The sequence below is a fragment of the Pagrus major genome, chromosome 6, assembly GCF_040436345.1.
Source record: "Pagrus major chromosome 6, Pma_NU_1.0".
In the NCBI taxonomy this organism is placed as follows: Eukaryota; Metazoa; Chordata; class Actinopteri; order Spariformes; family Sparidae; genus Pagrus; species Pagrus major.
In genome coordinates, this window is record NC_133220.1 from 17321559 (window position 1) to 17345940 (window position 24382).

Consider the following 24382-nt stretch of genomic DNA (forward strand, 5'->3'; position numbering starts at 1 on the left):
TTTCTTATGTTATTTCAGAAAAGTCCTTCAAAGGAGGGGAACACTGTGGTAGAAGTACTTGTAGTGGTGTAAAAGATCTCTCTACTGCTACCGTTACTATCCCAGGGACATCAAGGAACACTGCCTCCCTGTGGTATGTCATTGCTAAAAAAAAATACTGCAACTGGACACTCATGGCATTTTCAACCCTCCTTGGTTCTCTCAGTTATAATTTAGGGGAATACCACTGCAGTAGTGAAAAAAATTTGAGTAAAGCCTTTTTCAACTACAGAGGAAGCTGGTGAATTCCCACGAGTGATGTCACTCAGTTGCATTGTAGTTACTGCTGGCGGCAGGTTTTAAAGAATGAAGAAGAATGTGTGGAATTAAAGAAGCGATATTCCTGATCTGCTGTGTACTGTTTGAGGCAGTGCACTGTTACTCTTGTTGTAACTTTCCTCTTCACTGCCACCAAAAGCAGCTCTATAATTTATCTGTTAAATATGGCAATCATGGAATCCGTTTTTTGGGTGTTTTTTTTTATATCTCACTGGGGACGTATGTTTTTGCTGTCGCCTTCACAGGAAGATTAGAGTGCAAGGTCAACAACTGAAGTGCTGGAACTGTGGGTGTCTTGCTGAAGGACAGCTCAGCAGTGCTAATCAGTCAGCAGCACATTGCTTTAAAAATCTGTCCTCTAGTGGAAGGACAGTCTCACTACAACACCCTAAAACTAACTCTTTGTTGTAGTTGTGCAGAAAGCGTGCATACAGCAAAGCTTTGAATTTTTAAAATCATCTTAGACAGCTTCAAGTTCACGAAAGTAAATTTACAGCAAGTATCCTGGCCTGATATTGTCCAGTAAGAAAACTCCCTCTTCTGAACACACTATTAAAATGAGTCCCAGCTAGAATTGTTTATTTTTTAAGTGCATTTGCTCAGTAGAACTTTTTTTTTTGGCAAATCCTTCATCTATAATGGAGAATGGGACATTCATACCTGGTTTATACCATCAGCTGTATATTGAACCATAGGCTTTGTCCAGTTCGAAGTTTCACTATCAGGGACACGTTTATTAAAAAGAAAAAATATTACTTGGTTCCGACAAGTTTCTTAGAACAAAGTTCTCGACATGATGGTACTGATTCTTCTGTGCATTAGTGCAGTGAGTACTGCAGAAAATACAGTCTCTTCCACTAACAGTGTCATACTACATCACTTTAATTGAGTCAAGTATGATTTAGAAGTATATAAATACTGAAATGATTTTTGGCGATAAAGAATACAATTCGATCGATTGGAGTCATCAGCTCTCAAGCACACAACAGTCAGTGAGTGAGTGACTATTTTTCCTCCCTACTTTTGCTTTTTAATTAATCATTAACTACACGTCTAATCAAACAGTCTAATTAATTCTTTCTTATTAAAAAAACGAATATCTGCTATGGGTGATGAAATGATGACCATAAATCACGTAAGTCATTTATTTTCTGTACAAACAGACAAGATTTTTGTATAAACTGTACAATCTTTTTCACATGCTGAGACAAAAAAAGGCATTAACACAGAAGCAATGTGTAAACAAGGGAAGTAAATTTACTGTGTCTATGTACAATTTATAAATAATATTCACTATCTTAACACACCTCCATTACAGATGTTTTATATTGTCAGGTTTAACCATTATGGCAAGAGGCAAATCATCATGTATCATACATACATGGACTAAAATCATTAAAGGAGTACCTCACTTCTGCTCTTTTGTCAATATATCTGTCATTTTCACATCATAAATCATTTGAGCTGGAGACTAATGACTCACTCCAATTCAGTGAAGCGAGCAAACATGGCTTTGCGGACTGCGTCTTTGTACGTGTCTGAGGCAGAGAGGGTGTAGTTGCTTCCTTTAGTGCCAAGTCCAGCTCCCTTTGTTCTCAACTGTGCCTGAGGAGAAAAAACACAAACGTTAAGTTCTTTGTAGAGATATATATATTCACAAAGTATTCATACTGATAGATGCTGGATACACCCAAACACCAGCAGGTAATTGTTGTGGATACCTCAATTGGTGTAGTGATGCCCTGCTGGTTGCGACCAAGACCTTTACCCTCCTTCCAGCCCATGGCCTGCAGCATTTTGTTCCCAATATTGTCACTATTAAGGCCATCTTTAGTGGGCTGTTCATAGTTACTGTAAGGGAAAAAAGGGACATTTTAAATCACTTAAACATGACTAAATACATACAAAATGAGCAACCAGATGGCTGTACGGACTGGAAAAAGCAGTTTACACAATTCAGTAACTAAGTGACTTACATGACTGGTGTTGGTTGGCTAAATTTCTTCTTTTTGGGTGCTGGGGGTTCAGGTATGCCATATTTTTCTCTCCTCTCAGCTGCCCTGTCTCTATATTTCATCTGTTCACCAGAAATAGAACATTTTTTTGATTATTTAATTAATTTACATTTACTGTGGGAACAATGTGACACACTAGTAACTGGGTGATTATGTATTGAGTCGAACCTCAGTCTCTTTTCTCTCCAACTCTTCCAACTCTGCTTCGGTCATTTTGGATCTGCGGTGAACCTCCATGTTTTTCTAGGAAACACCACAGACAGCATGAATACCTCATTGAATTAATGGCTGTATGGACCTTCTTGACTGACAATAAATTTCACTATTTAGTCCTGAAGACATTATGTGCAACGTTACCTTGTGGAGGTCAGAGAGTTGCTGATGTCGAACCAGACCCTCTTTGTTAGGAAACTGTCTCCTACACAGTAAGCAGGCCAACTTTGACCAGTCTGTCAGCTTGTCCAGGTCTCCTTCACCACAAACCGGCTCTGCTCCACCCTCCTCAGGGTCACTGTCCCCACTGTAGGCTGCTACAAGACCACACTAACCACACCATGGATAAACAGAGGCAGGTGTTAATATTGCTAACATAAACAAACACCTAAATATAACTGAGAACATATATTTAAAATGATTTCAAAAATGGTTTTGACAATAGTTGCAATAACACTGCAAAGGAAGAGTTCGGCCCTTCCAAAAGCAGGGATGTAGAAAACACTCACTTTGGAAGAGTTGACTGAGCTGGTTGGTGGCTCTTCCTCAGCGGCCCTTGGCATCTCTGGCATGAGTCTTTCTAGACCTCCTGACTGCTAAAAAAAACAAAACAAAAATCAGTCAGTTTAGGAAGTTAAAAGCCTTAAGCTTACACATTCAGTCTGAGAACTTTGCCAGACATTAAATCCTACTGTATTACCTTCTTTTCAAACAGTATGAAGCCTGCATCTGCAGCTGCTGCCTCCTTCCTCTCTTCTTGACTAATAGGCTGGAAGCTACTCTTGAAGTTCTCTTTCTGCTTGTTGAGAGTTTTGGCCCACCGCTCCATATCTTTCGCAATCTGAAAGAATCGAACAGATTTCAACATCAAAATAATATCGAAAAACAGACATTAAAAAATTTAAATTATTTGGAAAAGGCTACGTTGAAGCTGAAGAGGCGCTAATGCAGAATTCATTTCACAATACCTGCTGAGCAGTCTTGCTTTTGGGCTTATCCTTTTTCTCCTTGGCTTCTTTAGAATCTTTTCCTGCTGTGTTATCATTTTGTCCAGCATTTGCTTCGGTTGAGGCAGGTACGTATGCCTGCTTCTCACTGTCCCAGTACAGATACTGCTGGGTCTGAGAGTTGTAGTAATACTAAAAAGACAAAAACACATAATCAAAACCATATAAACTCCTGTGACACTCACCAACATGACAAGTGACTCACATGGTGGTTGTGCACTACTTACATGAGAGTTTGGGTCATAGTAGAGGCCAGTTTGAGGATCATAATAGTAGCCAGAGGACTCATCATACTGATAGGTGGATGTGTCAGGAACACCTGTTGATTATAAAACATAATTTACATATACATATATATACACATATTACATAAATATATATACATACATACGCATATATATGTATATATACAAACATATACATGTATGTATATGTATATACATATACATGTATGTATAGGCACCGCTGCATGGTCCAGATATTTGGCCAGTCACATCAAAGACTAGTCATGGCCATTACTAAATTTAGCACTCTCATCAAGCCTGTGTTTAAAGATGTACCCGAGGAAACACTATAATATCAGCGTGACACGTTCCATCACACTTCAACAGGACAGGCTTTAAGGGACTATGTGGGCTCATACCAGTGCTGATGTCAGCTGTCTGTCCTGAAGCTATTAATGTACTGGCAGCAGTGGCAGCAGGTACAGGAACAACAGGCAATGACGCAGCTTCAATGCCTGAGAGATGTCCAGTCTGGGGTTTGACCTCCAGTTGCTGGGCAAGTGGCAAAGCCTGCAATGAAGATAATGTTGTTTTTACATTGTTACACCATTACGTGCATCTGAATAATGGTACTATAGTCTATTGACATAATAAACACAAATGTGTGTTACCTGGACAGCAGGCTGCACAATTATATGGGGTTGATAGACTTGTGCAGTCTGTGAGATAACTACTCCAGCTGCAGTTGGAACAATCTTCACACCCGGGGCAGCTGTGATTGGAAAAGCAATACTATGACAATTTGTCCAACAACACATACACATCACTGTATAAACAAAGTCAAATTATTGTATCGTTCAGAATATAGAGAAGGTCTTTGTGCTTGATGCTTCTAATAGCAGGATTCTAATAGCAGAACACTTTAAATAAAAAAGGTCAGTAAGTGTACCTACCTCCTAATATCCCATTTCCCTGTGAGGTGCTGGCTCCTGCTCCTTGCTGATAGTATGCCTGGTAGTCCTATTGTAAAAAAAAAAAAAACACCAACATTTATTGAAATATTGTATTTTGAGCTTCACTGTGTGAAACTGCCTCACCACTCAGCTTTTATTCCAAAGGACATGTAGATGCTGGCCAGTGTAAACACTTATATTGGCTCAATACTGAAGATAGTGTTATGATACATGTGCAGCCTCATGTTTTATCTTTTATTGGTGAATGGAATCATTAGATTTGCCTGAAGACAAGTTGTTCATGATGCAGTCTCCTATAGCTGCCACTAGATGTTACTAGAGAACCATGTTTTAGTGAATGCATCTTTAAAGCAAATGCATATATCAGAAAGTATCAGCCCTGAAGCCAATGTTACAATGTTAAATGCATATGTTGTGCTACTAACCTGAGACATTGGAGTATAGCCCTCTTGCAGGTAGCTGTACTCAGACATTCCCTCTGAACTCTGCTGTGGCTGAAAGGGTAAAGTATGGGTTGTGAGCCTTTTACATTGACACTGGGAGATGATAAACGACAGGATATTAACAGAAATGGGCCAACCTGACTGGAGGACCACTGGGCTGCAGCAATGGCTGTGCTGGCCACAGAGAAGGCACTGACACGATTCCCGTCAGGTAGTAAAAGGTCCCTAAAACAGGCAAATGACACATTATTGTGGATCAAAACGGGACATAAGCAAAAACACATTTTCCAAGGAAAGGAAAGAGTTAACAAAATATATGGAGGTAACTCTGTTCATACATCACAAAACAAAGGCACATATTACACTATTATACTCACTTTCTAGCACTCTTAGCATAATCCACCCCTATTGTTTTTCCATCCAGTTTCAGAGGAGGCTGCAGGCCCTGTAAGATGGTTAGCAGCTGAGAGGCCTCCTGTGAAAAGAAGAGATTATATTTTAAGTGCTATGCAGGCATCATGGAGAAAGATTTTAAACAACCAATGAGTTATGTTACAACAAAAGGAAGTCGCTGATAAGTTGGTGGCTGTTGTAGCAGTCAATTATGATGCTGAATGACTGTAACTTGTGACACTTTTAATCTGTAAATGTTAAAGAAAGCTTTACCAGAGGAGAGGACAGCTGTACAAAGGCAAAGCCTCTGTTTTGGCCTGTCTGCTTGTCCTTGATGAGGCGGATGTTGTTTGATGAAAGATTAGCATATGGTGCCAGGGCTGTCATGATGGCTTCCACGGTGGTCAGAGGAGCAATATTTCTCAGGATTATTGCTGTATAGGACAGAAGTCAATGTTAGAACAACATACCATGAATATGGATAAGTGGGACATTGCATCTGTAAAAGAGAAGTCCTTACTGTCCCCATAGAAATCTCCACTGGGTTGAGTTTCAGAAACTCCAGTATTATTGCTGGTTTCACTTTCTGTTGAGAGAATAACAGAGAAGTAAGAAGGGCATTAACATAGTCTTCAGAACTGTTCTTTTAATCAAAGAACTGGAAGTGAGTTAAAAAAGTGATAAGTGTAAAAACCTCTGCTAAATATGATTCAACATTTTACAGTATCAAATAGCTTATATCACAGCCATGTATTGTGGTTTGTCCCCATGTTGTATGATCAGGTAGTATGGAAAAAATGCAGGCTGTTTCCCATCTATGCACTTTGCCTACATCTGACAGAGTGACAACAACACAACATAAAGTTTGCGTTGCATCTCAGCACTGTTGACCCAGCCTGCTGGATGTCTGCAGTCAGTGGCCTCTTGTTGATTTAACTACTTACCAGCTTTGGCTGCTCCACACCTGAAGCACTTCAGCCTCCTCCGGAAATTGTACAGGCCACACTGCAAGTAACCGTTCAAATCATTTTTATTATACACCTACTAAAGCCCTGAACAGTGCTGCCTCAGAAAACAGGCAATCTATATTGGTGCAGCATACCATACTTACCTGTGACACAACCTAACCGTTACCGCTTATCCAAATGTAGGTGTACCACAAAATAAGCTAACAGGACTTCAACAGTTGTAATTTATAAACCTATTATAAATACTTATGGGCCTGCATGTGTGTGTATGTGAGGTGTGGCCATGAAACTGAGACAGGTCATTAACTTACAGTGTTGCAGAGCCAGTCTTCATACTTGTTTCTGGGATGACTGTAGTGCATGTCCACAGTTTTGCCTTGGATGGTCAGACGTTTCTGAAAGAGGACGCCAAAAATCAGTCAAGTATTTCTGGCAAGCATTTCTCATCAACAGAGCAAGCAGTGTTGGAAGGGAGAGATGGGGGAGAGGGACCCCCAACAGATAGCCTTTGTGTTAAAGACAAGACAGGCACATGATGTATATGTGAACATGATGTATGGAGGGTTTTCTTTAGGTGTTTGGGACCCGAGTGCCCAGTCTGAGCTGGAGCAGAGTGTACAATGTGCCCTAACAACCCTAGCAGACATTTTTAACTGACAGGGATGAAAAAATTCACATCTACTGAGGGGAAGGATAAAAAAAAAATAATAATAATAATAAAAAGACTGAGCTTACATTCAACCCTGAAATATCATTGATAATGCCTCTATCAGCAAGGTAAAGATAATGTGTTCATTATCTTAAATGCAGTAGTAGATGATCTCACTAAAGTCAAATCTGCAGATTTGAGGCAAATGCCATTACAGTTAACTAGAACATTTAGATATATAACATGACTATAATCATCTATCTTAGCACACAAATCTTTTTGCCCTGTGGCATACAATCCTTGAGTTCTTTTTTTCAAAAAGATCTGTACAGTTTCCACACAACTTATTCAATACACTTTGGTTGCCATTTGGGTTATTTTTTCAGATCCCCAAGATTAAAACTAGACTTGGCGATTGTGAAGCAACCTGATTGGTCTCCATCCATCGGGTAGCATCTTGCAAGTGATAAAAGTCCACGAAGGCGAAACCACGGCTTATACCTAGAGACAGCATTCAAATATAGACGGGAGGCGTGTTAGTTAAGAGTCCATGGGCATATTATTCAAAGTCTTCCACAAACTGCTTCACGACCCAGGCCCTGTTTGGTACACAACTGGCCTCTCCTTAGAGTTTTACCATAGCAAGAAATCCTGCTAATTCCACTTTTTGAACCACACTTAACAACAAAGTGTGTTTGTCAATTGTCAAAATTGTTATTGTTGCTTTTACTTACCTTAAAAAGGTCCAGAACGAACTGAAATGTCAAGTCTTAAATTAACATTTTTAATCCTTTTTCAAGTAACCTGATACAATTCTCTCCTAGTTGCTATGGGAAAATGGGTCTGAATGGAAGCAGATTGGCCCTATGGTCAAAGACTGGGGGGGAGGTTGGGTCCGTCACATATCTGGTTCTCACCTGTTTTCTTTTTCATCAGCCTCACATCCACTGGCTGCGGCCCCTCAAGTTGGTCTATGGCAAAACGAATCTGAATAACAAAATACATATTTTACTTTAATAACATGATTCAAAATCATTTTCATCTTACAGAATTAGAGGTGCTCATACATAAAACAAAAATAACAGTTGCATAGCTGTGGAGACAAACCGAAGACTCACATCATCCTCAGTGACATGAGGAGAAAGACCCCAGAGCATTATGGTCTTGCTCTTCTTCTCCTCCCCAGGCTCCCTTCTGTAGTCCTGCTCTGGGTAGTCGCCATCGGAGTGATAACCATCTTCTGATCTATCGCTGTTGCGTCGTTTTCTTTCTCTTTGCTTTAAAACAAATAGATCAGTGCATCAGTTAAGTATGGATGTCATCAAACAGTTGCGTATTTTAACTACTAATTACTACCTCTGGACTGTCTCTTGATCCTCGACGATCTTCAAAACGCTCACTACGTCTGTCATCGCTCCAGCGACGCATGTTGTGGTCACGTTCTTGGTCCCGCTCCCGTCTGTCACGCCATTCTGATTCGTCTCGGGACTGGTCAGAGCCATACCTACCACTACGCTCTGTGCGACTAATCCTAGTCAGGAAGACATTGAAAGGCAAAGTAACACATCAGGACAACTGCTTCTTTAAATGATTCAATCACATACTATTGCATCTGCAAGCTCACAAACATAATTTCTTGAATAGCAGTACAGAAAAATAAGCCTGTTATGGGGCATGTATGGTAAATCACAGATTTACACTGAAACATTTCAACATTAACAGTGTTAACTGCAATGTCTTTTTGTTTTTTTAACAGTTACATTTGTACACACTTTATTTATACTCAAACAATAATTTGGGAATCCACTACTTACAAAATAGTTCCAGAAAAAGAACACTACACACACACACAAAAGGATTGTCTGCCTTTCTAGTCATTCTTGATTTACTCATTAACGTGATGCGGGCAGAGAGAAGCTGAACTACAGAGTTAATCAGTGGTCACAGTCTCATTTAAGTGGTAAGATACATTAAACAGCCCTGATGTGCATCTTTCTCTCAAACATGCAAGTAATATGCCAAACTCTGCTAAATAAACTGCAATATACAGTTATGGTCATATACTTGGTCACAAAATCCAAGCATTTATACTTCCCCTATGTCCCAATAATTCAAGAATGTTTTGAACTTTGCATCCAAGATTGAATTTTCCATTTTCACTGGGAATGTCAGTCACAAAAATACTTGAAGATTAAAGGATTAAAATCAATTTATCCTCAGTTAAGCACCAGTGGATTCTTAAATCCTGTCATTAAAGTTTGTTAGAAAACAGCAACTTTGCATAGTGCTATCTTTATTAATAAAAAGAAGGACGGTAGTAAAATAACTTCCAGTAGTATCCAGTGGTGGGCATTTCTTAAAATCATGGGGGAAATCATTTCACATAATCAAGTGATTGTCCTTCAGATTTGACTTTTTTGAGAGGAAGAATGATTGAAAGTGAACTGGCTGAGTTAAGTTAACAAAAGTTAACTAAGCATCAATGTAATTGCTAAATGCTAACATTAATGCAAGTTATAGGCGGACTGTAATTTAAGGTTAGCGTGAAATTCACAACAATGCCTTTATAGTTAACCACACCTACCACAGCCAGCGGCGCTAACGCAGAACATTACTCACCTTTTATCAGCTCCCATTTCCCCGTACTGCACACACACGGCCTCTAAAAGGCAAAAAATAAATAAAAAAAATAAGCGATGACTTTTATAATATACAAACACTCTGGTGTGTCTTTAGTTTATTAGTATACAGTTCAACTACAGTCAAAATATATAGATTACAATGAGCACAGGAGTGCAAAAGAAAATGCTTGTAAACCATAACATGGAGCCGGACTACCGTTAGCAAACAGACGTGGGTTAACTCGGGTTATGTCTAAACCGGCTCGCCAATGTGACGCTGCAAGAATGTTTTCAGTTTCACTCTGAAGGTAGAGCAACTCACCAGTGTAGCTTGTTAACAGTATAAATAACCACTAGAAGTTTTTAAAAATGTTATTTGACAAATTGCGAGCAAGAAAATTCATCTCACGTCCAAGGACTTTACACAACACCACAACGACCCTTCTTCGTCCCAAAATGCATCAGTGTATCACCCGTTGCATCATGGGATATGAGAATTTTGCCCCGAATTTGCCTCACAGGCAGCACTAGGCGCTCGGATCTTTGTTTTTCAGGTCGCCCTCGACAGCTTCCAACAATTGGTTATGTTTCGGTTGACGATAGATATTATTAAGATTTGGGTCACGACTACGACTGTGGTCACGGTTTGTTACATCCTTCTTTTTTGCCAATGCAAAAACAGATTTGCCACCTGAACATAAATCGATGTGTGAGGTTGAGTACGGAGTGCTGCCTGGAAGGCTAGAATAAGGGCAAATCTGTCCCAGGCATTCTCCGCCATTTTACTGGGTGTACCATCGAAGATGCTCTACAAATAGTTGCAATATAATTCGATGTTATACACATAAATATTACCAATATTTCATTGATTTGACAGAAGACGTTTAGTGGCTTGCAGTTCAAAGGGAATTGCAAAAAGCTACAGAACCTACATGAATGCTAAATCCAGGCTAAATAAAATAATTTGATTGTTAAGCTCTTCTAAAGGCAATTTTAATCCCTGTATCTAGTCTTCAGCTTGGTCCCAAAACCATCCAAATTTTGATAGAAAACAACTATCATTTGTTATGTTATTTTCTAAATAAAATGATTGAATCATTCTTACTCAAGTTCATGTTATTAGAATGTTATTATATAGTGATTGAGCTGGAGGTTTAATTCATTTCAGCCTTTTAAATAACTTGCAGGACATTGCTGTGACATGAAATAAAAAGCCTCTTTGTACACAATGCGACAATTCTTCTCGCGTCAGCTGTTCGAAAACACTGAAATCCATTATATTCTGGCATGGCGTTCTTACTGTATGAAATACTGCTTTACAGATTAATATGCATATTATGCAATAACTTGTACATAATGTTCTTCCATTGTCATACTAACTGAAAGCACACTGTATGTACTGTAAATATGGTCTTAAATCCACATACAGTATGCACAACAATCACTCTATATAACCAGCATTCATGCCACTGCAATTGACTCTTGCACTGCATGTACCAAACCCCTGTATATACACTAACAATTTGACCTGCAGATAACACTATTGGCTGTCCTGCTCTCGCCTTGTATAATAGATCATATGTAGTAGCTACTGTACATTTTTGAGTGTTCAGAGCTACTGTGAAGCAATTCCCTTGTGTCAACATAGCTTGTCAAAAAGGTTGAATCTGACCAAGATAAGCAACAACATGATACAAAATCTTTTTTGATCATTTATTACATTATTTAAATCCGGAAGCATCACCAAACAGTTCACTGTACAAGCAGGTCCTTGGTAAAGATGACTACACAATTACTTGTTCATCTTGGCACACAAGAATGTTCCCCTCCCTAATCTCTGATGTGGTAATGACACAACACAGATGATTGACAAGTTGTGCTGATCCATAATTGAGCTCCAAAACATGTTTTTAAAACCAATACTAATGGAGGTTATTCTTATTTTGTAACATTGATGATGCTTGAGTCACTGACACCCAAGGCCGAGCCATTATTTTCTATACAAATGTGTCATAAGATAAAACAACACAAAACTCAATCATTTTATATAAAAACTGGTCCACATGGTCCCAAAAAGGAGGGTGGAATCCATCACACTTATTCCAAGAAATTCAGGATGGTGGGGGGTGGGATGGGCAGGTGTCTCTAGGATGCTATGAATCTCCTTCATGAGTTCTAGGTCAAGGTCTCCCCTTTTGTCACCTGTGATGAGAAACATATTCATGCATTGATTATGTCATTTTGAAGCACTCGTATACAAAAAACAACTGGATTGTTTAAAAATTACAATGCAGTATACTTACTCTCGCCTCAATATATTCAATCCTCCTCTCCAACGCCGTCAGCTTCTCGTTGAGAGTGGCCAAGCGGGATCGACACGACATGTCTGAGGATGATGAACTGGCTTTAGTATGTTACCGTCAACAGTCATGACATTTCATAATGTGGGCCGAGCAGACTAACTAGCGGTAGCCTGACAGCCATTAGCGTTAGCTGTCTCGACACTTACATTTTGTTGTCGTCTAACGCAATGTATTGACCATTGTTAGGCTGCTAAGATGAGTTAACAAGCGAAACAAAATGTATGGTGAATCGACACCAAACTGTCACGGTACTTCTGCGAGGAAACCGTGACAAGCTCCCAGCTAACGATGAAAGCTAACTGCTAACTGGGAGTGGCCATTTAAAAACATCAACATCAATGCTAGCAGCAGCAGCAAGAGAGCTAGCTGAACTAGCTAGCTATCGACGCGAGCTATCCTCACTAGTGGTGATCTTATGTGCAAAATTGGTTGTTAAAAGCTTACCAAACGAGTTTAGAAAGTCGGCGATTTTTTTGATGCTACTCGTTATTACTTCTATATACTCTCGATTCGCCCAATCTTGGTGAATCTCTCTCTGCACTGGGTCTTCCTGGCCAGCCATGTTGGAAATCGCAGCTCTGCGTAGTACTGTTCAATCAAGGATAGCCCCCCCGCGTTCATCCAGGAAGCACAGCGGAGACAGGCAGGGTGTCGCTGTTTTATATTTATGGGTAGGAATTCATACAAATTACACACCAATTTTAATAATATATTTAACGTAGTAAAGCTATGCAGTCTACACCAACGTTACGCCACACTCGTAGGTTAATCAGACAGTGTTAATAATCAGCAGTGGTGGGAGTAGTAGTAGGAATAACAATGTAGAAATACTCCATTATAAGTTAAAATCCTGCATTTAAAACTGTACTTACTATCATCATCATTATATTTAGGCCTATTGATGCATTCACGTGTAAAACACCTTTTAAATGATAGCTGGTAGAGATGGGGCTATGTACTATAGGCTACTTTAAACACACTGATAGTGATTTTTTTCTATTATCTTTAACTATAATAATACATCATATTTATAATGTTGTATACTACCCTTGAATCTGCAAAGTAACCAGTAACTAAAGTATCCACATAAATGTAGTGTAGTAAAAAGTAGAAGATGAAAATACTAAAGTAAAATGACCTTAAAGGTGTAGGTCCTACTCAAGTACAGTAGACTACTTCTGTAAAAGTACTTAGTTACTTTCTACCACTGCTATTCAGGTAGCTAATTAAAGGTATTTTGGGCTGAAGTACAGCATCCAGCAAAGTTTATTTTTGTGATGACAAACCCTAACAGGATTGCCTTAATTAGAGTCTTGTGTCTTCAACAGTCACCATGACTCGACTGAATTTATAATATCAGACTGGCTAAATCATTGCTGTGAATAAACAGAGATATCAGCTAGTACTCATGTAGAATAGTACTTTAATATCTCAACGTAAATACATTTTCCAGATACTGTACTTAAGAATATTTTGAAGGTATTGTGTGTGTGATATGTGTTTGTATACAAATGACAGTAGTACTTTATATAACATAAAACGTTTATTTCTCCTCGTATGCCAATGGAGATATTTGTGATATGTGTTACACACTGTGGTAGAGTCAGATTTTACATTTTCATCAGAAACTCCCCTCACAAAAAGGTTACAAGGAGTGTCTTCATTGAGTAAATAGGCTGATCAACCATAGTGCACAACACTGGAGATATCACAAACCTAAGAGCGTTGCAACTGACTTAAACTGTAAAGGTGGAAAAGCATGATAAAAAAAAACCCCAAACAGATGTCTACTGATTAATCTTTTCGGCCAGGCTGGTCATAACTGATAAACTTAGAAGCCACCCAGAGTGCGCTGTAGCGCACTTTACTTGACCTTCTTAAGTAGCTCTTTAATATCTGCCTCAATGTCAATGGTGAGGAAACATCTGCTGTAGCGCTTGTAGGGCTCTCCATCAGGACCGACTAGGAACTTCTCAAAGTTCCAGGAGACGTCGTCTCTCCTGACGGGACTCCAAATGATGGACTTTGGATCAGTCATGAGAGCCATGGCATCGTCGCTGGGGAATGGAAGCTTTTCCTTCAGATAAACAAACAGGGGGTGGGCATCCTTTCCATTCACATCCACCTTCTCAAGGAGCTGGATCTTTGGTTCAAAGCCGTTCCCTGGACGGACGTACTTCAGAGACTGCAGGATTTCATCATTCTTGCAGTTCTCCTGTTATGAAAATTACAGAAACGTTGAATACATTATAGATGGACAGTATGTCGAGTTGATTAAAAGCCATGTGAGGTTTTGAGTCGAACTGACAGAATGAGGCCAGTGGTACATTTCTCACTATACTGTACTTGATTTAGAGGTAATTGTGTTTCTATTGAGTATTTCCATGTTTTATTGCTATACCTCTCTACTTCACTAGGCTACATTTTTAATGGAAATACTGTACTTTTTACTCCCGACAACAACATTTACTGGTTATTTTGTAGAGTCAGATTGTTTTATACAAAACCAAGGATCATATTAGGCTATAAAATATTATCCTATAAAATATGATCCTGGAGAAACTGAAAGACAAATTCAAAATGTCTTGATCACAGAGGAAAACAAACTGTCCCATGGTTATTGGCTATTTTCCTTTATAGCTTTTGTCCATATAGCTACATTTGAGCTGTTAAATGTGAGCACACTGTGTAACAGATAGGACTGAATAGGCTGTGTAAATAATATCATCCATCGGGGAAACAGAGTAGCCCATGTGAGCCGCTTTTCAAACCACACAAAGCTTACCTGGTGTCCAAACTGATTGCAGGGGACACCCAGGATAACGAGTCCCTTGTCGGAGTAACGACTGTGGAGCTCGTTCATCTGAGTGTAGTCCCTGGTTGTTGTTCCTCAGAGAGACGCCACATTCTCAATGAGGACAACTTTCCCCTTCAGTGCAGAGAAGCTGAACATCTCGCCAGACAGCAGCTTGGCTGTCAGGTCGTAAAACCTTTTCACATTCCCAGCCATTCTCACGACTCCCGGATGAACTGCACGAACAAGTTGTTATACTTAAGAGAAAAAAAACCCAACTGCTTATCTTTATTCAGGCGGGTCAATGTCAGCAAGTCCAGCCTTCGTTTCATTAAGGGGCGGGCCGTAGATGTAACGCAGCTGTTAAGGAAGTTTTTTTCCATCGCCTTTACGGAAGTAGGCTGAATTAGCTATTTGCCAAATATGGTCAACAGGTAAAACAGTGTTTCCATGTTCTGCTACTGTACTTCCTCTAAAAAAAAAGGCGCCAGTTCACCTCCAGGGCACTGCCGATGTGCCCTTGAGCAAGGCACCGAAACACTAACTGCTCAGTGCGCCTGTATACATGGCAGCCCCATTGCTGTGATACCTCTCCATACATAGGTTGTGCATGTGTGTGTGGAAAAGTAACAACAGAGTGAAAAAATGTAATTTCCATAAAAGTCTGTCTTCTTCTTCTTCCTGAGCCAAGTTGTCTAATATCTACTATAATGGCTACTTTAAGACTTTTACTCAAGTAGCCTATTTGTATGGGTGACTTTAATTTCACAACACTGACTTAAACTTCCATTCTGAATAAGTTAAACAATTTGCAACACAAAGCCTATTTATCGAACATGTACTGTCTTAAATAACCTGTGCGGATATTGACTGTACTCAAATGCATTAACAGTAAATCTGAATTCTACCAAAAAAAAAAAAAAGAAAAGAAAAAGAAAAAGAAAAAGAAAATGTGTTTGACACTGACATGTTTTCTTTTTCAGAGTTTTACAGGTTTATTGGGAACACGACTCACCCCTTCGGTCGGCTTAAGTGGTACTTTCCAGGAAGTCATGTGCAATCTGAAGAGGTCAAAGATCGATAGCTGACTTTAATCAGTAAAACATTAGAGGGTTTTACAGGACATCCGTGTTAAGTGCCCAGGAGAAGGTAACGGTACCTGTCAGAGAGCCAACATGGCGGCCTGGCTCTTCTCTGGCCTGTCGTTAGGTGTTGTAACCACGGTAATAACGGTCTCTTACTTGTTGTACTCGGGACTCCTCACACACGTTACCGTAGCAACTGGCCCTCCTCCCATAAAGAAGGTTACCATCGCCTACAAATTCAGAAGAGGACCGTACAGAAACTGCTGGTCACTTTATGTTGAGACTAGCAAAATTGGACCAGGGCTTCCGCAAATCGGTTTATTTTATGATGATCCTAACAAGGTAAAGCATCACACAGCAATCCCACTCACATGGCAGTTGTTTTCCCGTGTTTCTGGGTGGTTTCCTCTGTTGTTTTTGACTTAAATGTCAGGCAGATTTCACTCCGTGTTGTGGTGGACCGCTAGATGGCGGTGATGTCATTCTCTCCACACGAGTGAAGCAGTCGAAGATGAATCCCTTATTCCTCAGCAGATAGTCTTGACGGTTTAAATATTTTAATTCATTAAGTTGAAATGTTTTTTTCCCTTTCACAATTAATAATTAATTTAACTGCATTTGATGTAGTCTTGAAGTTCTGTCTTTTTATCTATCTTTTTTTTTTTCTTAAACTTTTAAACAGATTTTTTCCCTTGAGCAACTTAATAGCACATCTGGCCAGGGTGTGGTGTGTTTTGTGGATACAGATGTCATACAATGTTATCCAAGAGCGTTTTGCGGTTGTACATTTAAGACCCTGAGATACTGACCCAAACCAGAGGTAGCATAAGGTCGACTGGGACTCCAGAATGTTCAGTGCTTAACAATACATCAATAATGCAAAGCATTTTTAATTAAAGCAATAAACTATGAATTTTGATCACAATAAATGATCAGATTGATCACACAATTCATTACTGAATCAAATCCCAATTTCTTTTCGAGTCGGATTTAGCTGATTTCTCAGTCTGGATGAGATATGTGGATGAGTATAAGTTCTTTCAAGCGTTCACAAAAACAATCTTGTTTGCCAATCAGCAGTATCTGGAGAGCTTCAGTCAGCTTCCTCAGCTGTTGATGTGATATGTACTGCATGTGTGTTTGACTGGTGTTGTTATTTTGTGATGTATTGGATGATGAATGGCCACTATGCAACTTAGCCATTAGGGAGTATAACTACAGCTGTGTGGATTATAGTGTTTTTTAAATTTTTTATTTATCAACACATTTCGTCAATCAATCATGCAGTTTCCCAGGCTGCTTATGTTGGACTCACCGTCCGACAGTCAGATCACTAGCTTGTCTTATCAGCTTGCAGTTTTCACAGGAGCAGCGAGTTGTACAAATAAGAATCATGTTGGTGTGGTCGTTGCTCTAGCTGAGAGGAGCTGAGCTGTGATAGTATAGTATAATTGTCGCTGGAAAGTAAAACCAGGGTACTTTGAAATGCAAGTTATGAAATATGAATTCCAGTAAAACTGGTGTAGGGCAAATAATAATGATGAAATACATGTTAAACGAGTCAAAATGAGGGCTTTATAACACTTTTGAGACTGTGACTGAAGCTCTTGTGGTCTCCTTTACTGCCACACTGATGCTGCTCAAAACACGATTAAAAACACAAAACTTTGATCACTCTTTGAGATGATTGCCTGCATTCCCAAACCGCTCCCGGTGTGAACTCACCCATCCCCAAATCTCAGTGTCCATAAGCAGCAGGAAATAATATCTGCTGGCTCTGTTTTCCTGATACCTAATCCTGCACACTCTCTGGGGTCTCCAAAAGCATGTGGCGCCGGTTCCCACATTTTAAAGCGAGCCCAGCATGAGTTGTTTTTGCAGTAAGGCCGAACAGAACAAGACGGAATGAAACAAGGAGTTGCACCTTGAAATGGTTAAGCAGTAGAGTTTGGAGGGTCTGGAGGTTAAGGTAACACGGGTGGAAAACAGGGTCCTAACATATTTGGTCTTCAGCTTCTGTAGCATAAGCTAATATTGAATTCAGAACACTGTATGTAGCTGCCGGTCACAGAGCCCGACTGATAGCTAATTTTTGGGGCTGATGCTGATACGATATAAGGGAGTGAAAAATTCTAACATTGATTTTTTTGGGCGATAAACACATTTTTTGCGATGATCCCTTAAATGTGATTGTGGCAAACATCTGACAAATCTATGGAGTCAGGATATCAGATCAGTGCACAGAAACAATAAACTTCACTGGGAATTGGATAATTATACATTTTTCAAAACATCTTTTATTGGACAGCATATACGCCGATATACATTATTATGTATCATGTAGAGCTGGGACATAGATGAGATTATATAGCATCAAAATATCTTGATTGTTGTAATATCATGATAATAGGATGAAATAATTCACTATATCTTTGTTAACTTCACTGTTTCTCATATCCCATTCCACAGTGAATCTCAGACTCTGAGATGGCATAGAGCCACTGTGAAATGGGAATGGATGACAAAGAGAAAATATGAAGTGAATCATTCATTTGACGGACAGATAATCAACTATCAGTTTATGATTTAAGTCATATATTAAACTAAAATGTGGATCTGGTTTCAGCTTCTCAAATATGAAGATTTGCTGCTTTTATCTCAGTGTAAACTAAATATATTTAGACTGTTTTTCGGATAAAACAAGTAATTGGAATGATTTTTTATCTCAAATGACTATATAGAGAGGTGTTTCTACTATTTAGTCTACCCTCATTGAGATAAATGGGGTGGACAAAATAATGTGTCAGTAAAACAGCATAAAACTTTCAGAATTCAGGATTTATTGCAGGCCTGTTGTTTGAGACATTAGCTTTGGGCAGGTATACTTGATAAACTGGAAACTGAGTGCATATGTGTACGTGTGGCAGTACGAAGTTACAAATAAGCAGCTCAAGCTGAGTAAAATGATCGATCACAGACTTGCTTGCCCCTCATTATTAGAGATTCTTTATTTCCATGTTAAAGACCCTTATTTTAGAAGAAATATTGAATCTTGAAGCGCCAATACAACCAAACATCGTCAAAATGTCAATACTGAGGCATTGAGTAAACTATCCTGTGATACCATCGCTTTCATTCAACCCTTATATTCTCTGATATCTACCATTTTTAGAACCAGCTTTCCACAGTATTGACTTAAGTGGCACAATTTAAACCTGCCACAGTCTGATGCACGACAACCTGATGGAATGTAACCAGAGTTCAGCGATGGACTCTTTCAAGCTTTGCTTCAAAACCCTTTTGTTATGCTCATCCTCTTTTTTCCCAAGCCGGCAATTAGGCTAGCAGTGGGTCCTGGTTCCCTTGCGCAGTCACAGCCAAGTCCTGATCTAAGTTAAAATAATTGGGGTAATGATCTCAGCTCATTAGCGTCCGAGCCTCAGAATGCCATTCAGTCCCGGCGTCAAGAGACCCAGAGAGTACTCTCAGATGGAAGGACTGTTTTTTTCTGTGTCTAAATAGTGAGAGACTATCTATTGATATTTGCTGTGAGAAAGATTTTCAAAAGTGCAGCTGACAGAGGATAAGTGTCAGCGAGGCTAGTTTCATCCTCTGTTCTCGACTTTCTCACTTTTACCTCCTTTAATCACTTCCTCTGGAGAAACAAAAGACCTCAACGAGGACTTAAGTTGGTCCTGAGCTGGTTGCCATGGATACAGGGCTGGAGCAGTTCCGTCTGCTCCTTCAAACGTCTAACGCACATATTCTGGTCCCCCCACTCACTAAATCCTTCTCTACCACCAGCCTCTTCACACTTTCAAAAGCAGGGGGTTTCCAACCCCACTTCACCTCTACCCTGCAGCTCTCCTCTCCTCCTCTCCTCCCCCCCTTTGCTCTGTGTCCAACTTTGACAAACGCCAGAGGGAGGATAGGGGGGCGGATCAGTTCTCTGTCAAATACGATATTCAGAGTAAGCGATTGGGGTTAGGGCTTGCAGTCCTTGAGATGTAGAATGTCTAAAAAAAAAAGCTAGATGACAAGCGGAACAGTGATGAGATGACACATGTGTCCGCATGTCTCCAGGGACCCATGTTTGGGTCACAATATGATGAAAGCTGTGGTAGGGAGCCAGTCAGGAAATGTGCATCAGTCTGAATGTTAGTCTTTGTGGTGAATGATGAAATATTAGAAAATTTCTCCAATGCTTACCCTTTCAGAAAGTCATTGTAAGATATTTAAAAAGCAATCCTCGCTGAATTTGAGTGTAAAATACTTTGTATGCTGTTGTGGAGAATTCGCTTTTCTTACCCCGTTGCCTTACTGCAGCCAATTGAGATGATGCGCAACGGAGATGTGGCTCCTTCAGTTAAATTTTGGAAGCTTTTTGCTTCAGATGAGCTGTCAGTGTATTGAAGAAACATCAAAAGACAGCACACTTGTGTCTTGATGAGTGCAGAGAGGCAAAACAAAGATTGTGGACAGAGGATTGTGCTTTTAGGCGGTGGTTCTTTGTTCTGGACTCCCTACATGGAGCCCTGTGATGATTAATAAATCCGCTTGGCTCAGACGTCCCGCTGTGAGCCCCCAAAACATCTGAAGTGTCAAAAAATATCCTCAAAGTTTCCCAAATGTACTTGCGGTTCTTAGAATTAGATCAGTCAAGCCATTAACTGGATGTTAAGGACCAATATGTTTTGTATTCAAAGTGTTTGATATCTTATCTCTTTGTCTGAAAATGTGAATCTTATCAATATTGTGGACACAACATATCTGTTTTTCTGCAAGCCTTTATTGTATTTGCCCTTTATAATCTCCACTGAGCATCCAAAGCATTATGGGACCAGACCTACTGGACAAGCATGGTGGGGTTTAACTGTCATCACTAAAATATCATGTGCATAATGTGTACATCCTGGGATTGGTTTGCCAACACATGGCAGGAAAGTATGCATCCAAAGAGATAGAGCTTTCACTTGAAGTGTTTTTACAGAGCTGCTTCTCTTCATGCTTTAAAAATAGACAAAATGGCAAGAGAAAACAATGCACCTAATATAGGCTTGGAAACTGGTCTCAAGTTAGACTGAATGCAGTGTTTATTTCCAAACAATTTGATTCAAATTGAAGAGTCTACCTGGGAATAGAGCTGGAAACTGACAGTAGTTGCAATTTTCTGTAGATTTACGAATTGTTAGTGTGATGATAATATAGTATGCATCTTCACATCAAAAGTTCGACGTCAGGGAAACACTGTCCATCCACTCTGACTGTGTATAAGCACCAAGCATCAATGTTATAAACACAGAGTCCACCTCTCCTTCTCCCACCGTAGTCCTGCGCTCTGTCGGCTCAGAACATGGTCCGCCTGTCGAGTGCAACAGCTTGATCCGAGATGTTGTGGTGGAGACAGGTCCCTGTGCGCATAACGCTCCGTTTGTCCATTACCTCTTCCTGCAACCGGACATTAACCAGAGCCAGGAGCAGCCTTAAACTATTCTGGATTTTCTGGATTTATTCTGACTCTCTTCCTTGCTGGGGCGGTCCGGCTGGTCAGGATGATCGGAAGACATTGTGGGTCATGATGGACTCAAAGTCTGCTGCTGTTAATCCAAAACACCTGCTTTCTTCTCCAATGCTGATGACAGTATTTCTGCCATAGTGTATCAGCCATAAAGCCGAAAGAAATTACAGTTAAATAAACAAAAATGTAGCATAATTTAGTGGATGGATGGATGGATGGATGGATGGATAGATAGATACCTGGCCATCGCTGGGAGGAGTTGAATAGCCAGTAAGTTGACTAATACACACATATTCATAAAAATACTCCAGATAGGATCATCAGTTCTTCGTCTGCTGATGCCAAACAAATCTTACACCAGATTTTGCAGATTTCTCACTTCTTGCAGTATTTCTGTGCGTTTGAAACTTTGAAAAATTAGCTTAGTCCGCAGTGCACGGAGAACACACACACTCCTACCCATGACTGGCCTTGCGTGTTGAGGAGCAGAAGGAGAAAATGGGCATTCTCAGACACACTGGCTGTGCTTGAAGCGTAGCATTGATAGGTTTATGAACAAATTGGACCATTCCGGCGTATTTATTACACAAGCCTTCAGTGGTGCTCAGCTCAGCACAGTGGGAAGAAAGTCTTGGATGTCCCAGGAGTATTCATTTGTAAAGAGTGTCTCCCTTTCCCTCTTTTTTAATGGCCAGCAGGGTGCTCAGAATGGAGGAAGGAGCAATAATTGCTTCGCCGCCAAATGCTCCAATTAGAGCTCTGACTGATGAGCATATTTCTCTTTGAATTTGACACCTGGCCAACATCAGAGGAGATATCTTTTTTGTATATATCCCACTGTATTTCTGCATTATTTTTTGCCTTACATTACAGTCTAGGGTTTATGACTCGTCAGTCCTCAGAGACAGGTGCTTTAGAAGTGTTGATGGTGGCATTTCAGAGTTTTCCCCCCATTTTTTTTTAGAAAAAGTCATTTACAATGTGGCCAAGTAGCATTTTCTGCTTGAGAGCATTAATCTTTCTGTCAGTGCTGCTGTTGTCTCATTGGAGGCTCTATATAATTATGGCATTTGAAACAAGTATAATGCGGGAAAAGGTCAAATGCTGGTAAGACTATGGCTGTGAATCAGGAGGTAAAGCTGGTCTTCCACTAATTGCAAGGTTGGTGGTTTGATCCCCGGCGAAGTGTCCTTGGGCAAAATACTGAACCTATAATTGCTCCCAATGGCTGGTGTTCTATGTATTTATCTTGTTTATATGCTCTCTCTTATCAATCTGTATTTAATTGTTCATCTGATCTTTTTTTCCAGATACCTGAACCACATTGCCGCTATGCTGTTGGCAGTATTCTGAGCGAGGAAGAAAATGAGGTCGATGAGGAGGTCCTAAAGAGATATGAGACAGCGGGATATAAGGTCTTTTCCTTTCCTGAAGTCACACACGCGGTCACTGCCTCGTTCCCCTACAGGACACTTCTCTCCATCTTTCTGAGACTTATTAAAGTTGTCAGACCGCTACAGCGCCACATGCTGGTATTATCACTCTCTTTTCTACCAATCACAATCACTTGAATTGTGTGTCAATGCATAGATTTTTCTTCAGTTACTCAACATGGTGTCACTTTGCATTGCAGCTCGGTAATAACATGGTAATAATGGGGTTTGATAATAAACAGAGAGCAATTAAGCAATTATTATCATGTGATTACCAAAGTCATGACCAAAGTAATGATTGTGGACCTCCCTCATATAATTGTTGGCCACCCCACTGGCCCCCCCACTCGTGAGTGCCGGCCGCTCTCATCTCAAGTGCCCTGCCCCCTTCCCCTAGTGAGTTGCACATGCATAATATGCTACTCAGTAATGAGTTCTGTCTGCATAATATGCTTTTATTTGGTATTTAACATTAGGCAATATTTATTTACAGCAAATAAATAATGAAAACAAGATGAAAATAAGAAATGTATAGAAAGCCAGCCAATTGTGACTGTCCGTCAATGCAACCCCCAACCCCAAGATTTACAGTGGCCCCTTCTGGCCCCCTCTATAAAAAAATACTGAAGGCACCCCTGATGATAATCTGCTAAAAGTGATAAAATGGTTATATCAGTGCAATATTTTGTGACATTAATGGGGCAACCTGACAATAATGATAATATATATATGTTGTTTTCACAATATTATAGGCTATCAGCGTAATACCTTCAAAATCACATGAAAATTCTCATAATAATAAAATAATTATCACATTATAATGCTGAAATTCATCCTCCCTTATACTCCGTACATTCCCCTTTTTTTCAAGGTGACACTGTACAAACTATACTGTGACTTGTTGCCTGGAAACTCTTAACCAATAATCAGGGCTGCACAGTGAGCTGTGATGTAAAGTGCCGGCCCAATTATTTGCTTGCAAGAAAAGGCAAATGCTTCATTCAGAAAAATGTGATTAATGATAACCATAAAATAGTAAATAAACTGTGCATTAACCTCTCTACGTTACTGTGTTTCAAATCCAGGTGTGTTTGTGAAAAGTGTCTTAATTCCCTTGTGATCTAAATGTACAGGAAGCAGAATTAATCGCTGTGCATCACAGTGAAACAAAGTGTATCTTCACACACCCATCATCAACATCATCTCACCTCAAGTTCCTCACATACTTTTCCCATGGGGGTGTTCAGTGTTCTCACAGTGTCTCGGCTGCTGAGAAACTGTGAGCCAGCACACAGAACATCATTAAAACCTTTGTAGAACTCAGCTTTCAGATTCAGATTGTTGTCAGTGTTTTCTGTTTTGAC

The 24382-nt window shown here is 39.8% G+C and overlaps 4 protein-coding genes across 5 annotated transcripts in view; 1 reads left to right on the plus strand and 3 right to left on the minus strand.

Moving 5' to 3' along the window:
- Positions 1 to 1449: 1449 nt before the first annotated feature.
- Positions 1450 to 10295, minus strand: rbm5 (RNA binding motif protein 5). Its single transcript, XM_073467387.1, has 25 exons — positions 10148 to 10295; positions 9824 to 9866; positions 8561 to 8735; positions 8323 to 8481; positions 8122 to 8191; positions 7632 to 7705; positions 6867 to 6950; positions 6532 to 6592; positions 6108 to 6173; positions 5861 to 6021; positions 5572 to 5669; positions 5332 to 5419; positions 5177 to 5245; positions 4731 to 4797; positions 4449 to 4549; positions 4197 to 4347; positions 3781 to 3872; positions 3515 to 3685; positions 3247 to 3387; positions 3056 to 3142; positions 2691 to 2876; positions 2502 to 2576; positions 2295 to 2395; positions 2040 to 2169; positions 1450 to 1923 (listed from the first exon to the last, which is right to left on the minus strand). Exons 2-25 carry the CDS (start codon positions 9838 to 9840, stop codon positions 1798 to 1800), a joined length of 2550 nt encoding a protein of 849 aa, XP_073323488.1. The 5' UTR covers positions 9841 to 9866; positions 10148 to 10295; the 3' UTR covers positions 1450 to 1797.
- Positions 10296 to 11524: 1229 nt separating this feature from the next.
- brk1 (BRICK1 subunit of SCAR/WAVE actin nucleating complex) lies at positions 11525 to 12791 on the minus strand. Its single transcript, XM_073468020.1, has 3 exons — positions 12633 to 12791; positions 12129 to 12211; positions 11525 to 12027 (listed from the first exon to the last, which is right to left on the minus strand). The coding sequence occupies exons 1-3, from the start codon at positions 12748 to 12750 to the stop codon at positions 12001 to 12003; spliced, it is 228 nt and encodes a 75-aa protein (XP_073324121.1). The 5' UTR covers positions 12751 to 12791; the 3' UTR covers positions 11525 to 12000.
- A 921-nt stretch (positions 12792 to 13712) lies between these two features.
- Positions 13713 to 15306, minus strand: gpx1a (glutathione peroxidase 1a). Its single transcript, XM_073468021.1, has 2 exons — positions 14974 to 15306; positions 13713 to 14403 (listed from the first exon to the last, which is right to left on the minus strand). The coding sequence occupies exons 1-2, from the start codon at positions 15196 to 15198 to the stop codon at positions 14053 to 14055; spliced, it is 576 nt and encodes a 191-aa protein (XP_073324122.1). The 5' UTR covers positions 15199 to 15306; the 3' UTR covers positions 13713 to 14052.
- Positions 15307 to 16070: 764 nt separating this feature from the next.
- Positions 16071 to 24382, plus strand: part of tex264b (testis expressed 264, ER-phagy receptor b) — a 38773-nt gene continuing 30461 nt past the window's right edge. For both annotated transcript variants that reach the window (XR_012179412.1, XM_073468022.1), the window contains exons 1-2: positions 16071 to 16409; positions 22896 to 23117. Coding sequence is in view for 1 of the 2 variants with exons in the window: in XM_073468022.1 (XP_073324123.1) it covers positions 16158 to 16409; positions 22896 to 23117 (474 nt within the window). In the remaining variant the exon portion in view is untranslated. The remainder of the gene's footprint in view (positions 16410 to 22895; positions 23118 to 24382) is intronic.

Coding starts and splice junctions, on each gene's coding strand:
- rbm5 (XM_073467387.1), bottom strand. Junction 8,482..8,560: donor GATCAAGAGACAGTCCAGAG/GTAGTAATTAGT, acceptor TTTGTTTTAAAG/CAAAGAGAAAGAAAACGACG. Junction 3,873..4,196: donor GACAGCTGACATCAGCACTG/GTATGAGCCCAC, acceptor TATAATCAACAG/GTGTTCCTGACACATCCACC.
- brk1 (XM_073468020.1), bottom strand. CDS start 12,750: ATGGCTGGCCAGGAAGACCCAGTGCAGAGAGAGATTCACCAAGATTGG. Junction 12,212..12,632: donor CGACTTTCTAAACTCGTTTG/GTAAGCTTTTAA, acceptor CATCATCCTCAG/ACATGTCGTGTCGATCCCGC. Junction 12,028..12,128: donor TTGAATATATTGAGGCGAGA/GTAAGTATACTG, acceptor TTCTCATCACAG/GTGACAAAAGGGGAGACCTT.